Source organism: Schistocerca piceifrons, chromosome 1, assembly GCF_021461385.2.
Source record: "Schistocerca piceifrons isolate TAMUIC-IGC-003096 chromosome 1, iqSchPice1.1, whole genome shotgun sequence".
Classification (NCBI taxonomy): domain Eukaryota; kingdom Metazoa; phylum Arthropoda; class Insecta; order Orthoptera; family Acrididae; genus Schistocerca; species Schistocerca piceifrons.
Window position 1 is genome coordinate 355367318 of NC_060138.1, and position 14995 is coordinate 355382312.

A 14995-nucleotide genomic window follows, 5' to 3' on the forward strand; every position below is an offset into this window, starting at 1 on the left:
TGTTTACTTCCATGATATTTAGCGTGTCTAAGTTATGTGCTAGTCCTACATTATTATACACAAGGCACAACATTTAGTTTTTCACACCAATGGTGACATTAAAGGAAATATATTTATTGCAGCTTACCAAAGGTGAAAGAGTATTTGGCAAGGAATGATACAGATCAAAAAATAGTTTCAAAGTTGTGAAGTCAAGGAATGCTGGTCTCCAGCTCGTTGGAATCTGGACAGTACACAGGTCATCTGATGACTCATCCGTTGATGTGCCAATGAAGTCAAATGTAAGACAATTTTGTGCCAGGCGAAGTAGCTGAGTCATAAGGCCATGCTGAAAAACAGAGAAAAGCAACAGTTATCAAGCCTCGTGTATAAAAATAAAATAAAGAAAGGCCACTGCAGTAAAGGAAGTAAAATTATTAACAGGTTTTCTATAAAAAATTCATTTTACAAACATAACAATAACTATCATACATCAAAATACTTGTAACTGAATGCCTAAACAAAACTGACCAGTCAACATCAACACCATATATCATTATAGTAGAGCAGTCTTTTTTTTAATATTTCCAATTCAAGGAATATTTTGTAGTTTATTACAGTGGTGAGTGAGAATATAAAATTATGGATTGAGGGATGATGTATTGCAGCAAGGAGCAGTCTACCAAGTGTGCACCCACCAATGACATTCTCTGGATTCTGCCACATGAGCTTCAGGTTGTGTGTTGAACAGTCACATCAATCATCATCATCATTTAAGACTGATTATGCCTTTCAGCATTCAGTCTGGAGCATAGTTCCCCTTATGTAATTCCTCCATGATCCCCTACTCTGTGCTAACATTGGTGCCTCTTCTGATGTTAAGCCTATTACTTCAAAATCATTATTAACCGAATCCAGGTACCTTCTCCTTGGTCTACCCCGACTCAACCTACCCTCTACTGCTGAACCCATGAGTCTCTAGGGTAACCTCGCTTCTCCCATGCATGTAACATGACCCCACCATCTACGCCTGTTCGCCCTGACTGCTACATCTATAGAGTTCATTCCCAGTTTTTCTTTAATTTCCTCATTGTGGACACCCTCCTGCCATTGTTCCCATCTACTAGTACCTGCAATCCTCCTAGCTACTTTCATATCGGTAACCTCAACCTTATTGATAGGGTAACCTGGATCCACCCAGCTTTCACTCCCATACAACATAGTTGGTTGAAAGATTGAACGGTTCACAGATAACTTAGTCTTGGTACTGACTTCCTTCTTGCAGAGGAGAGCAGATCGTAGCTGAGTGCTCACTGCATTAGCTTTGCTACACCTCGCTTCCAGTTCTTTCACTAAGTCACATTAATTTTTACGTTAATTTACGTACAATGAATGCTCTATTTCCGCAGCAATGTTCACCACAGCTAACCAAGGAAACACAACATTAAACAAATGAGCAAGAGGCATTTCATGATTAACTTTGAGAGTAGAAGTAGCAGTAATAGAGCCCCTATGTGGAGTTTGTCCCATGATTGCAAACTTCAAGGAGAGAAAACAGCAGGCGCAAGTGGTGTGGGACAGAGAGAGAGAAAAAGAAAGAGAGAGAGAGAGAGAGAGAGAGAGAGAGAGAGAGAGAGAGAGAGAGAGAGAGAGAGAGAGAGAGAGAGAGCTCTTTGCCTCCTTGTGTAGAACGTAGAACTTGCATGCAAAGAAGTAAGTGCATTCACTGTCTCTAAATTTAGTTTTGCCCCAAATAAAGTTGGTGGAGTATAAATTGCAACTAGTAAACATAATGAAGTTCTGAACAACATTTCCACAACAATGGAGCAAGTACAGGGTGTTTCAAAAATGACTGGTATATTTGAAACGGCAATAAAAACTAAACGAACAGCGATAGAAATACACCGTTTGTTGCAATATGCTTGGGACAACAGTACATTTTCAGGCGGACAAACTTTCGAAATTACAGTAGTTACAATTTTCAACAACAGATGGCGCTGCAAGTGATGTGAAAGATATAGAAGACAACGCAGTCTGTGGGTGCGCCATTCTGTACGTCGTCTTTCTGCTGTAAGCGTGTGCTGTTCACAACGTGCAAGTGTGCTGTAGACAACGTGGTTTATTCCTTAGAACAGAGGATTTTTCTGGTGTTGGAATTCCACCGCCTAGAACACAGTGTTGTTGCAACAAGACGAAGTTTTCAACGGAGGTTTAATGTAACCAAAGGACCGAAAAGCGATACAATAAAGGATCTGTTTGAAAAATTTCAACGGACTGGGAACGTGACGGATGAACGTGCTGGAAAGGTAGGGCGACCGCGTACGGCAACCACAGAGGGCAACGCGCAGCTAGTGCAGCAGGTGATCCAACAGCGGCCTCGGGCTTCCGTTCGCCGTGTTGCAGCTGCGGTCCAAATGACGCCAACGTCCACGTATCGTCTCATGCGCCAGAGTTTACACCTCTATCCATACAAAATTCAAACACGGCAACCCCTCAGCGCCGTTACCATTGCTGCACGAGAGACATTCGCTAACGATATAGTGCACAGGATTGATGACGGCGATATGCATGTGGCCAGCATTTGGTTTACTGACGAAGCTTATTTTTACCTGGACGGCTTCGTCAATAAACAGAACTGGCGCATATGGGGAACCGAAAAGCCCCATGTTGCAGTCCCATCGTCCCTGCATCCTCAAAAAGTACTGGTCTGGGCCGCCATTTCTTCCAAAGGAATCATTGGCCCATTTTTCAGATCCGAAACAATTACTGCATCACGCTATCTGGACATTCTTCGTGAATTTGTGGCGGTACAAACTGCCTTAGACGACACTGCGAACACCTCGTGGTTTATGCAAGATGGTGCCCGGCCACATCGCACGGCCGACGTCTTTAATTTCCTGAATGAATATTTCGATGATCGTGTGATTGCTTTGGGCTATCCGAAACATACAGGAGGCGGCGTGGATTGGCCTCCCTATTCGCCAGACATGAACCCCTGTGACTTCTTTCTGTGGGGACACTTGAAAGATCAGGTGTACCGCCAGAATCCAGAAACAATTGAACAGCTGAGGCAGTACATCTAATCTGCATGTGAAGCCATTCCACCAGACACGTTGTCAAAGGTTTCGGGTAATTTCATTCAGAGACTACGCCATATTATTGCTACGCATGGTGGATATGTGGAAAATATTGTACTATAAGAGTTTCCCAGACCGCAGCGCCATCTGTTGTTGACAATTGTAACTCCTGTAATTTCGAAAGTTTGTCTGCCTGAAAATGTACTGTTGTCCCAAGCATATTGCAACAAACGGTGTATTTCTATCGCTGCTCGTTTAGTTTTTATTGCCGTTTCAAATATACCGGTCATTTTTGAAACACCCTGTAGTTGCTACTGTAAATGGATCCAATAGTTCATGTGAAGTAAAAATATGTTTTATAGAAAAGCACACAAAGTACAAAACATTTATGTAAAATGGCAATATAAAAGTGGTTTTGTTACATGTTATTTTAAGGGGCCCACTCAAAATGAAACTGTTCTGTGAATAAAACTAATTACAACTTCTTGTTTTGAAGCTAAAAAAATATAAATTCATTTTTTATCGATGTATAAGCACATTATGGCATTATTTTATGTGCATATTTTAGTTTTCACAGCATAAATATGTATGTATGGAAGATATCACTGTTGTATGGCAATTCAGTTGTTAACCATCTGTTAACCAATCCAATGAATAGACAAACTTCAAACAGCAGAAGAACTAACCTGGCACAAAAAGGTTCTATATCAGCATTATGATATTCCTGGCTCTTCAGCCCTAGTCTAATACACATTCCACAGACTGTACATACATGACTGAGTGATACAGAACTGGCACAAAATTCTGTTAGGAAGGTGCAAATCTTACCAAGCCCTTGCAATGTGGATATACAATGACTGGAAGATAGTAATATGGTGCTGTAAGTGAATACTCCTCTCTTACTTTGTTTATAACAGCACAGACCCTCAATTATGGAACTGCGGAGTTTGTAGCATCTATTATAGAGATGGGAAGCTAATAATGCAGCTTGTTCTGTGTAGGCATTTCATTCAATGTATTGTTACTCTCCAGAGCCTACACGAGTTATGGTGAAAGCCTACATGACTTTAGTTGAAGACTACATGGTCCTTTTGGGTGATCAAATACCTTCATCAATACACTACACTTTTTCTCCAATGAAACAATAATGCCACACTTAAAGACGACAATTCTACCTTTCGCGCAGTTAGTTCTGGGGAGAAATGGCTGGCAAATATAAATTGTCTCTGGCTTGCTCCCTTATCGAAGTTCTATTTAGCAAGTGTATAGAATTAGTTTTAGTTTCGAGACTGCACTGCAATTTTTCTTGCAGATTAATGCTGACAGAACTGCATGGGGACTAAACGATGGGGCCAAGAGCATGAATTACACCAAGCGTACCATGGCACCACAACCATAATCTTCATGTCTGAGCATGAATTGATGCATAAATGGAGATAGATAATGGAAAACCGGGTATGCAATAACAACAATATGAAACAAGATAGACTGCTGGTCACCACATGAGGCAGCGTTGTGTAACAGATAGGTACATTTAACAGCACATTTTAAAATCATCTAAGCTATCAGATTTAGAAAAACATCATAAACATATCCACACATGGCTTCTGTCATTTACGGACAATGAAAGTTGTGTCTCAGTGCCTGAAGATCACAGAGACCATGTGTGTGCTGCTTGACAGCCACATTGATTAAATATCTAGGCAAAGCGATATGAAATGAAATGAGCATGCAAGTATAGTTGCAGGGAACATGAATTGGACAACTTCAGTTTATTAGTTGAATACTAGAAAAGTTTAACACATCCATAAAAGAGTCTACTCATAAAACACTTGTGAGGGTCGTACTTGAGTACTGCTCGAATGTTTGGAAACTCCACCAGATTGTATTAAAAGAAGACACTGAAAAAATTCAGAGGTGTGCTGTTACATTTGTTACTGTTAAGTTCAGAGCAGTTGAACAGAATGGATAGTGTCTTGAAAGGAACATCAATAAAAGCAAAACGAGGATAATGGAATGTAGTCGAATTAAGTCCGGTGATGCTGAGGGTATTAGATTAGGAAATGAGACACTTAAAGTAGTAAAGGAGTTTTGCTATTTGGGGAGCAAAATAACTGATGATGATCAAAGTAGAGAAGATATAAAATGTAGACTGGCAATGGCAAGGAAAGCGTTTCTGAAGTAGAGAAATTTGTTAACATCGAGTATAGATTTAAGTGTCAAGAAGTCGTTCCTGAAAGTATTTGTATGGAGTGTAGCCATGTATGGAAGCGAACCATGGACGATAAATAGTTTAGACAAGAAGAGAATAGAAGCTTTCGAAATGTGGCGCTACAGAAGAATGCTGAAGATTAGATGGGTAGATCACATAACTAATGAGGAAGTGTTGAATAGGACTGGGGAAAAGAGAAGTTTGTGGCACAACTTGACTAGGAGAAGGGATCAGTTGGTAGGACATGTTCTGAGGCATCAAGGGATTGGAGGGCAGCGTGGAGGGTACAAATCGTAGAGGGAGACCAAGAGATGACTACACTAAACAGATTCAGAAGGATGTAGGTTGCAGTAGGTACTGGGATATGAAGAAGCTTGCACAGGATAGACTAGCATGGAGAGCTGCATCAAACCAGTCTCAGGACTGAAGACCACAACAACAACAGCAAGTTCAATAAACATGAGATTATTACAGAAATTTTCCGTGAGCTCAAACAGGAATCTCCTGAAGGCAGGCGACATTTTTTTTCACAAAACACTATTGAGGAAGTTTAAAAAACCACCTTTTGCAGCTGACTGCAGAATGATTCTACTGCCAGTGTAAGGATCGCGAAGACACAGTAAGAAAAATTAGAGCCTGTACAGTCATTCTTCCCTCGTTACATTTGAGAGGTGAACAGGAAGGGCACTGACTATCAGTGGTACAGGGCACACTTAGCTATGCAACATACGGTGGATTTTGCAGTATGTATGTAGTCATTAGGACTGCTACTGTATGATACTTCTGTTGTCACACAGACAAACAGTCTCTAACATAGCATAATAAAGGAAGTAATTGATATGAAAACATTAGAAGAAAAAGCCTGAAGGATAGCAGCTCACTGCTCAATACAGCTTGGGATCTCACCAGTGTGAGTCTTTAATAGTTGTACGAGATACAAGATGAAAGCAATTAAATAATTTTCCATGAAGTGAACAACCTGATCCACAGCCAGTAGCAAAGGTATATAAGAATGGCCATCAATTACAGGGTCATCAATTATCACTTAACAATGGCTGAAAGCTCATGAAACTAACAAGTTGGTGTGTCTGACAGCTCTAGAAGATTTTATTACTACTTTTGTTTACATACTGCAGTTGACATGCTCTGAAGTCTCTATTACATACTCAATATCTTTGCTTATTTTATGATGCTCCCACCATACACACCGGCAGCACAAAATTAATGCATTATCTAACTAATGTATCCAATATTCTGGCACGAGTTTCTGAAGTACTCCATTGTCCACCGAAGTCAATATTCAATACCGATTAACCTCCTGAAACTTTAGCGTTTTTTTTTTTTTTTTTTTTTTTTTTTTTTTTTTTTAAAAGTACAATGTGATGCTGTAAGTGAGATCATCATGATTTATGAACTTTCAAGAAAGGTTTATTCACAGGGATACTCACAACATAGTTTTCCACTGTTAGCAGTCTCAAATAACCGACGTGCTTCATTTGTTTACCAAGAGATCATACAATGTTCAGTTCTGGAATGGAAATTTTAGCAATACTGTTCAACAGCTCAACTGCACAATAAGACTGATATCAGCTGCCCCACCATATCTCATAATGCAAATGCTCTCACATAAAAATATCATGAAAGTGCTGTACAACAAAAAGTTACTAATGCATTCTGGTTAGGACAGAATTTTGTATCCAAGACTCATATCAAGAAGTCTTTCAATATTTGAAGGACTCATTGAGGCTGCAAACACTGGAAAGTAAATGACCAAAGACCTCTACTATGCCATCCCAACAATAAATACAACAGACCTCCAGAATTTGACTTGCCCTATCCACTAAGTGTTAGATGCAACAGCGTGTATACGAACCACAGATTATGCATTGCCTCAGCAGCAAAATGGCGTATCCAGTAATCAACTGCCTGTGATTGCAGACAGACAAGCACATTGCCTTTTGAGTTTCCCATCAGTAATTATCCAATGAGAAGTATGATCCCACCCACATTACACCTGTTACTGGTAATTTTATGACAACATGGTTCTAAATATTTAAAATTCTTTCATGTACCATTTATGTCTTGACTAATTTTGATACTTGCCAAACAGCTAATCTCCACTTTCTAGTCATAAGCTTAATACTTGTTTATTCTTAATTCAAATTCTGGACTAAGAAAACTGCCTGTTTCATTCAACACTTCTTTTAAGTCTTCCTTACTTCCTACCAGAATGATTAAGTAATGTGTTACCATCCACTTCTGATCTGAAATTTTTTTTTCATTTTCTTTATTTTATTATAAACATACAAGTTACTGACATGTGCCAATAAGCTGCTACCATGTTGTATTCAACTCTAAACAACAGCTTATCGTGTTTATGGTACTTCACTTAAATTACTTCTTTGTTACTATTCTTTATCCATATTGAACTGACTGCAATTTAATTAAAAAGAATTATACCGGGTGGGTTTCGCTTTTATTTATAAAGCATCTTCCCTTTTTAAAAACATATTTTGCTCCTTCTCTCCTTGCTAGCAGTGGTTGACATCGAAAGACTTCATTTCACATTTGCGTCTTGGCACATTGTTACTCTTTGGAATGAGAAACAGTTTACAAAAGTGAAATGTAAATAATGCAGTGCAAGAAAAACTGCAGAATGGTAAAAACTGTCAAGTGCAAACGTGAATTGTAGCCCTTTGATGTCAACCGCTGCTAGCAAGGAGGGAAGTAGCAGAATACGTAAAGAAACATTAATAACAATGGAAGATGTTTTGTAAATAAAAGCGAAGCGCATCTGTTGTAATTCTTTTTATTAAATTGCAGTAAGCTAAAGACAGGTAACCACTAGTAACAGATTTTAACTGCTGCTGTGGAAGATACCCACGCAAACTTCGACTTTGTTTTTGTATGAAGTGTTATCATTGGTACTGGGTCCGCAGCCCTGAGAGTTTTTGTGTAATAACAATTAGTTGAGTACAGATTACTCAGTAAATACACATCTTAGTGCAATTTTAAGCTTACTATTAAAAGTTCCACTTTTGTTTACATATTAATGCAGAACAAGTAAAAATTCATAAAGCTGGGTTGTAATTGTTTGCGGCACAGTAAACTTACAGAATCTCACGTAATTGCTCTTTTTTTCTTTCAGGCAATTTAAACAGAGTGTATCCCTTCATTATCAAATTTATATTTCTGGAAAGTAGCGCAAAATTTAAGTTGTTTGATTCAGAAACATTGTACTAGTACTTTGTTTACGTACAGTTTGTATACTTTCAAGTTACGTCAATGTTACATTTTATTGAGAATAAGTTAATTAATTTATACCACAATTCAATGAGTAAAATTTTTTGTTTCTAGCAGAAATAATTAACTTTTCATGTCATATGATACACCTGAAGTGCTGTGCTGCAGGCCTAATTTTTCAGCTGTGTAGCAACACATGGTAAGTATGGAAATAGATGCTGCTGTAGTATAGTCAGGCAGGGAGTTGTATGTGTAGACTGTGGGTTAGATTTCCACTGGGGTGACTGCAGTGGAGCAAATAAATGAGGAACTCAGTGAAGCTCTCTCATGGAACTGCAAACTTTGTAAAAAAGACAAAAGAATCACTAAACAGGAGGAAAAGATTTGTAGGCAAATATCTGTGCTCTTCAGGCTGAATTAGATTACATGAAATTTGAACTAGATAGGTTGAGGCGGGAGGGGGGGGGGGGGGGGGAATCATGGAATGCTGTAACAGTAACAAGCAATGGTAAAAAGGAGGAGCAGCTCTTTGACTACTTCATCTACATATGAGCTTACAGTATATAATAAGTCTGACTTGTTACATGAGGCAGGAGGGGGAAGAGTCTCATGCAGTTGTATATCATAGTAGGGTGCAACAGACCTCTCCTAAAGAGACTGTGTGTAGGTTGGTAACGAAGGAGCAGACAGAGAAGACTGTAACAGCTGAATAATTAACATGGCAGGGATGTAGGCCAGAGAGTACAGGACAAATTAAGAACATGATAACAGGTCACAGTATTGTGGAGCCAAATAGTACATTTGGCCAGGATCAGATTTTCATAGTAGGCAGACCACAGAAAAGCCTGGTAAAGACAGAATTTACTATAGTAGGGATGACCTGGATGAAATAGGCATAGCAGTTACACAGGTGCCAGTTTTGTGGAGGTCCTAAAGCATCTTTACCAGATATTGGTTAACACTGCTGAGAGCCACGTGAACACCAAGTTGAGCAGGCTGCTGCTGACTGAAATGAAATACCATATGAATGTAGTGCCTGCTGTCACAATTGGAACATGGGGCTATACTAGACATGATCAACACCTGAATAGCTATAATGAAGCAATTAAGAGATGGGTTGCTTGGTTTGTTACCAGTATGTTTGAACAACACGCAAGTATTGCAGCAATAGGAACTCAAATAGGAATCCCCGGAGAGAAGGACACATTCTTTTTGACGAAAATCAGCATTCAGGCACCCCATTATGAAAAGAATTCAAATCACAAGAAAGCCCCACAAAGTGCTTTAGAACGCATGGCAACATTAGCCTATTCATCAGAATATTAGAGGATTGAGTAATAAGGCAGAAGAGCTTCTTGTCAAATTTAGAGTGCTCTGAATAGACCCAAATCTTGCGCCTACATGAGCACCGTATAACCAAAAGATTAGAGAAGTTAAATATAAAACTCTAGTATCTTTCTCATCTAGAACTAATATAAGAAAAGGAGAAGGTATTTTAAGACAGAGCCAAGTTCAAACACATTGAAACAAGTCGCTTTTCTAGTGCTCAGAACATAGAAACATGTACTTGTGAATTGATATGGAAAAATAATCGACATTTAATTGTAAGTATATATAGATTCCCACTGGGAAATTTTGAACCATTTATGAGGGATTTGGATTCCTGACTATGCTTTCAGGCAGTAGGAAGGAGTTAATAGACTGTGGTTATTTCAATTTAGGTTTTCTGGAGGATTAAGAAAAGGAAAAATAATCTGGAATTCTTATTTAGATTCTAATATTTGATCTCAGTAATTAATTTTCTAATACAGGTGGATAAAGACACTAGGACTAACTGGTAATGTTTTCTTGCAAAGCAAAACAGTACGAAGGTAATCCCAAAAGTAAGGTCTCCTATTTTTTTTATAAGTACAAAGACCTGTTTACTTCTACAATGGTTTACATCAGTTTACAGCTTGAACATTTAGCTATTTTTCAACATAGTCACCATTTCTGTCGATGCATTTTTGTAGACGCTGTGGCAGTTTTTGTATGCCCATGCCCATGCCAAACTGTTCAAAAGTTATGAACCTCTTCTTTCACCTTATTGTTGGAGCTGAATTGCTTTCCGGCCAAATGTTCTTTTAACATAGGGAACAGGGCGCCAAGACTATAGGGTGGGTGGGTGATTATGTTCCACTGAAACTGTTGCAGGAGAGCAACAGTTTGCCGAGTGATGTGTGGGCGAGTGTTATCCTGGAGAATGTGTATGCCTCTGCTCAACATTCCTCTTCTCCGGTTCTGAATTGCCCGTTTGAGTTTTTTCAGAGTCTCACAGTACCTGTCAGCGTTAACTGTGGTCCCAGTGATTCAGCTCAGACGACGAGGTGAATGAAGAGGTTCATAACTTTCTGAACAGCATGGTGGCGAGCTGGTATGATACAAGCTTACAAAAACTACCAAAGCATCTACAAAAATGCATTGACAGAAATGGTGATTATGTCGAAAAATAGCTCATGTTCAAGCTGTAAACTGATGTAAACCACTGTAGAAATAAACAGGTCCATGTACTTATGCAAAAAATAGGAGACCTTACTTTTGGGATTACCCTCGTACCTGTATACCCAGTACTAAAGCTCTCTGATCATGATGCACAGCTAGTTAGGATAAAAAAGATATTGATATACCTCAGTGGAAATCAGGTGGAATTAATGACTCCAGAAGAAATGTTTTTACAAACAGTTTAAGAGATGATCAGGGATGAAATTTATAATGAACCAAATGCTGAAATGAAATTTAATTTATTCCATGATACATTCATAAAATTATTTGAAAATACCTTTTCTCACAAGTTAATTAGATATTAAATGAATCAGCTGTGTAAAAAACCATGGACCACTAGAGAGATTAAAATGTCTAGTAAAAGGCAAAGGTAAATGAATCTGTTGACAAGTACAAGTAGACATCCCTGCAGTGGTTGCAAATTAGAACTACTCAAGATTACTAAGAAAGGTTATTTAAAAAATCAAGGAACATGCACATTATGTCAGAAATCAGTTGTCTGACAACAGACGTAAGACTATATGAGATGTAGTGAAAAAGGTGCAGGACAACTCACTATAGAACAGGATAATATCACTATTGAATTAAATGGAAGGGCTATAAACGATAAATTACAGGTTGCAAATGTTTAATAATCGTTTCTTAAATACAGTATAAGGTATAGGGACAAACACTTCAAAAGAAAAATCACATCAGTATGTAGAAAAAGGAATGCTCATAATTTTCAGTCATATGAATGTATCATCAACTATGCCCCATGAAATGAAGAAAATTACACACCCTCTCAAAAATAAAAACTTGTATGGCTTTGGCGTTGTTTCTAACTTAGTACTAAAGATATGTTCCCATATAATAAGCCCTGGATTATCTGAAATGTGTAATGCATCATTAGCTCATGGCAATCTTATAGAAACATTGAAATAGATCCCTCGAACAAAAAACTGTGCCTAGTTCTTGAAAAAAAGCACATGTCACACCCATCCACTGGAAGGCTAGAAGAAGTGATCCACAAGACTACTACCGAATATCCTTGACATTTATTTGTTGTAAAATATTGGAACATATTCTGAGCTCAAAAATAATTAGGTATTTTGATCAGAATGACTTCCTCCATGGAATCCAAAATCATCAATCATGTGAAATCCAACTTGCACTTTTCTTACAAGACATACTTTGGATCAAGACAGACACATTGATTTTCGAAAATCATTTGACTCGGCACCATACCTACAGTTGTTGTTAAAAGTAATATCACATGGGGTATCAAATGAAATTTGTGATTGGACTGCGGACTTACTGGTAGGAAGGATGCAGCACATTATGGAGAACCATCATTAGATGTAGAAGTAAATTTGTGTGTCCCCCAGAGAAGTGTGTTAGATTACTTGCTGTTCATGTTGTAAATGACCTTGCAGATAATATTAATAGTAACTTCAGTCTTTTGCAGATGCTGCAATTATCTACACTCCTGGAAATTGAAATAAGAACACCGTGAATTCATTGTCCCAGGAAGGGGAAACTTTATTGACACATTCCTGGGGTCAGATACATCACATGATCACACTGACAGAACCACAGGCACATAGACACAGGCAACAGAGCATGCACAATGTCGGCACTAGTACAGTGTATATCCACCTTTCGCAGCAATGCAGGCTGCTATTCTCCCATGGAGACGATCGTAGAGATGCTGGATGTAGTCCTGTGGAACGGCTTGCCATGCCATTTCCACCTGGCGCCTCAGTTGGACCAGCGTTCGTGCTGGACGTGCAGACCGCGTGAGACGACGCTTCATCCAGTCCCAAAAATGCTCAATGGGGGACAGATCCGGAGATCTTGCTGGCCAGAGTAGTTGACTTACACTTTCTAGAGCACGTTGGGTGACACGGGATACATGCGGACGTGCATTGTCCTGTTGGAACAGCAAGTTCCCTTGCCGGTCTAGGAATGGTAGAACGATGGGTTCGATGACGGTTTGGATGTACCGTGCACTATTCAGTGTCCCCTCGACAATCACCAGTGGTGTACGGCCAGTGTAGGAGATCGCTCCCCACACCATGATGCCAGGTGTTGGCCCTGTGTGCCTCGGTCGTATGCAGTCCTGATTGTGGCGCTCACCTGCACGGCGCCAAACACGCATACGACAATCATTGGCACCAAGGCAGAAGCGACTCTCATCGCTGAAGACGACACGTCTCCATTCATCCCTCCATTCACACCTGTCGCGACACCACTGGAGGCGGGCTGCACGATGTTGGGGCGTGAGCGGAAGACGGCCTAACGGTGTGCGGGACCGTAGCCCAGCTTCATGGAGACGGTTGCGAATGGTCCTCGCCGATACCCCAGGAGCAACAGTGTCCCTAATTTGCTGGGAAGTGGCGGTGCGGTCCCCTACGGCACTGCGTAGGATCCTACGGTCTTGGCGTGCATCCGTGCGTCGCTGCGGTCCGGTCCCAGGTCGATGGGCACGTGCACCTTCCGCCGACCACTGGCGACAACATCGATGTACTGTGGAGACCTCACGCCCCACGTGTTGAGCAATTCGGCAGTACGTCCACCCGGCCTCCCGCATGCCCACTATATGCCGTCGCTCAAAGTCCGTCAACTGCACATACGGTTTACGTCCACACTGTCGCGGCATGCTACCAGTGTTAAAGACTGCGATGGAGCTCCGTACGCCACAGCAAACTGGCTGACACTGACGGCGGCGGTGCACAAATGCTGCGCAGCTAGCGCCATTCGACGGCCAACACCGCGGTTCCTGGTGTGTCCGCTGTGCCGTGCGTGTGATCATTGCTTGTACAGCCCTCTCGCAGTGTCCGGAGCAAGTATGGTGGGTCTGACACACCGGTGTCAATGTGTTCTTTTTTCCATTTCCAGGAGTGTATAATGAAATACTGTCTCAAAGAAGCTGCGTAAATATTCAGTCAGATCTTGTTAAGATTTAAAAGTGGTGCAACGATTAGCAACTTGCTTTGAATGATCAAAAATGTAAAATTGTGCACTTCACAAAACAAAGACACGTAGTATCCTTTGAGTATAATATCAATGAATCATTCTTGAAATCTGGCCCAGTCATGCGTAAGCCATGGGGTACACTTCAGTTTGTTGGCAGAATACTGCGGAAGTCCAATCAGTCTAAAAAAGAGATTGCTTACAAAACACTTGTGCAACTGGATCTAATATACAGAAAAGGGCAAAATGAATGGTCACAAGTTTGTTTGATCCATGGGAGAGTGTAACAGAAGCTGAACTGGCAGACTCTTGAATATAGACATAAACTATTCCAAGAAAATCTATTAACAAAGCTTCAGAAACACAACCCCCTATGTATTGCTCACACATAGATCGTGAGGATAAGATTAGGTCATCTTTATCTCAGAATGGGACAACCAAGTAAAATTTGAAAACAAACTGAAAATCTTTCCTCTTGACAACTTCTATTCCATGGAATGGAATGGAATGTGTAAAACGATGGTGGGTAGGAACTGCTACACACATTTTTATTTTTTTAAAGCATTTGAAAATGACCAGCACATAGCCATATTTACAAAATAATTTGCGATGTGAACATAAAATGACTCATTCTGCATCATTACAATTTATCATGGAAATGATCATTACTCAACATCCACAGGCATGATCTACAAATCACTGAAGTATGTGACAGGTGACTTATTGTACCATATATTACTGTGCATTCCCACTCAACTCACAAACAATACATGAAAAAAATTATTCATATCTATCTATGCGAGTGGTTAAAAACCAGTTTTTGTGAAAATGATTCTTACGTGAGTGATATGTAGTAGCTGATGAATGCTTGAAGCAGCAATTTGTGGAAGACTTGTTTTTTTAACAGATAACTAGACTTTTGTGAGAAGCAAGAGTATGAGTGCAAGTAAATTTGAAATTTTTGAAATTTATGCAACACTTCATTGAG

At 39.8% G+C, this 14995-nt stretch overlaps 1 protein-coding gene across 4 annotated transcripts in view; it reads right to left on the reverse strand.

Annotated features, from left to right (window-relative positions):
• LOC124784582 (exportin-7) overlaps positions 1-14995 on the reverse strand; it is a 247235-nt gene that overhangs the window by 173144 nt on the left and 59096 nt on the right. For all 4 annotated transcript variants that reach the window (XM_047254115.1, XM_047254113.1, XM_047254114.1 and 1 more), the window contains exon 5: positions 128-328. In XM_047254115.1, the coding sequence (XP_047110071.1) occupies positions 128-328 (201 nt within the window). The remainder of the gene's footprint in view (positions 1-127; positions 329-14995) is intronic.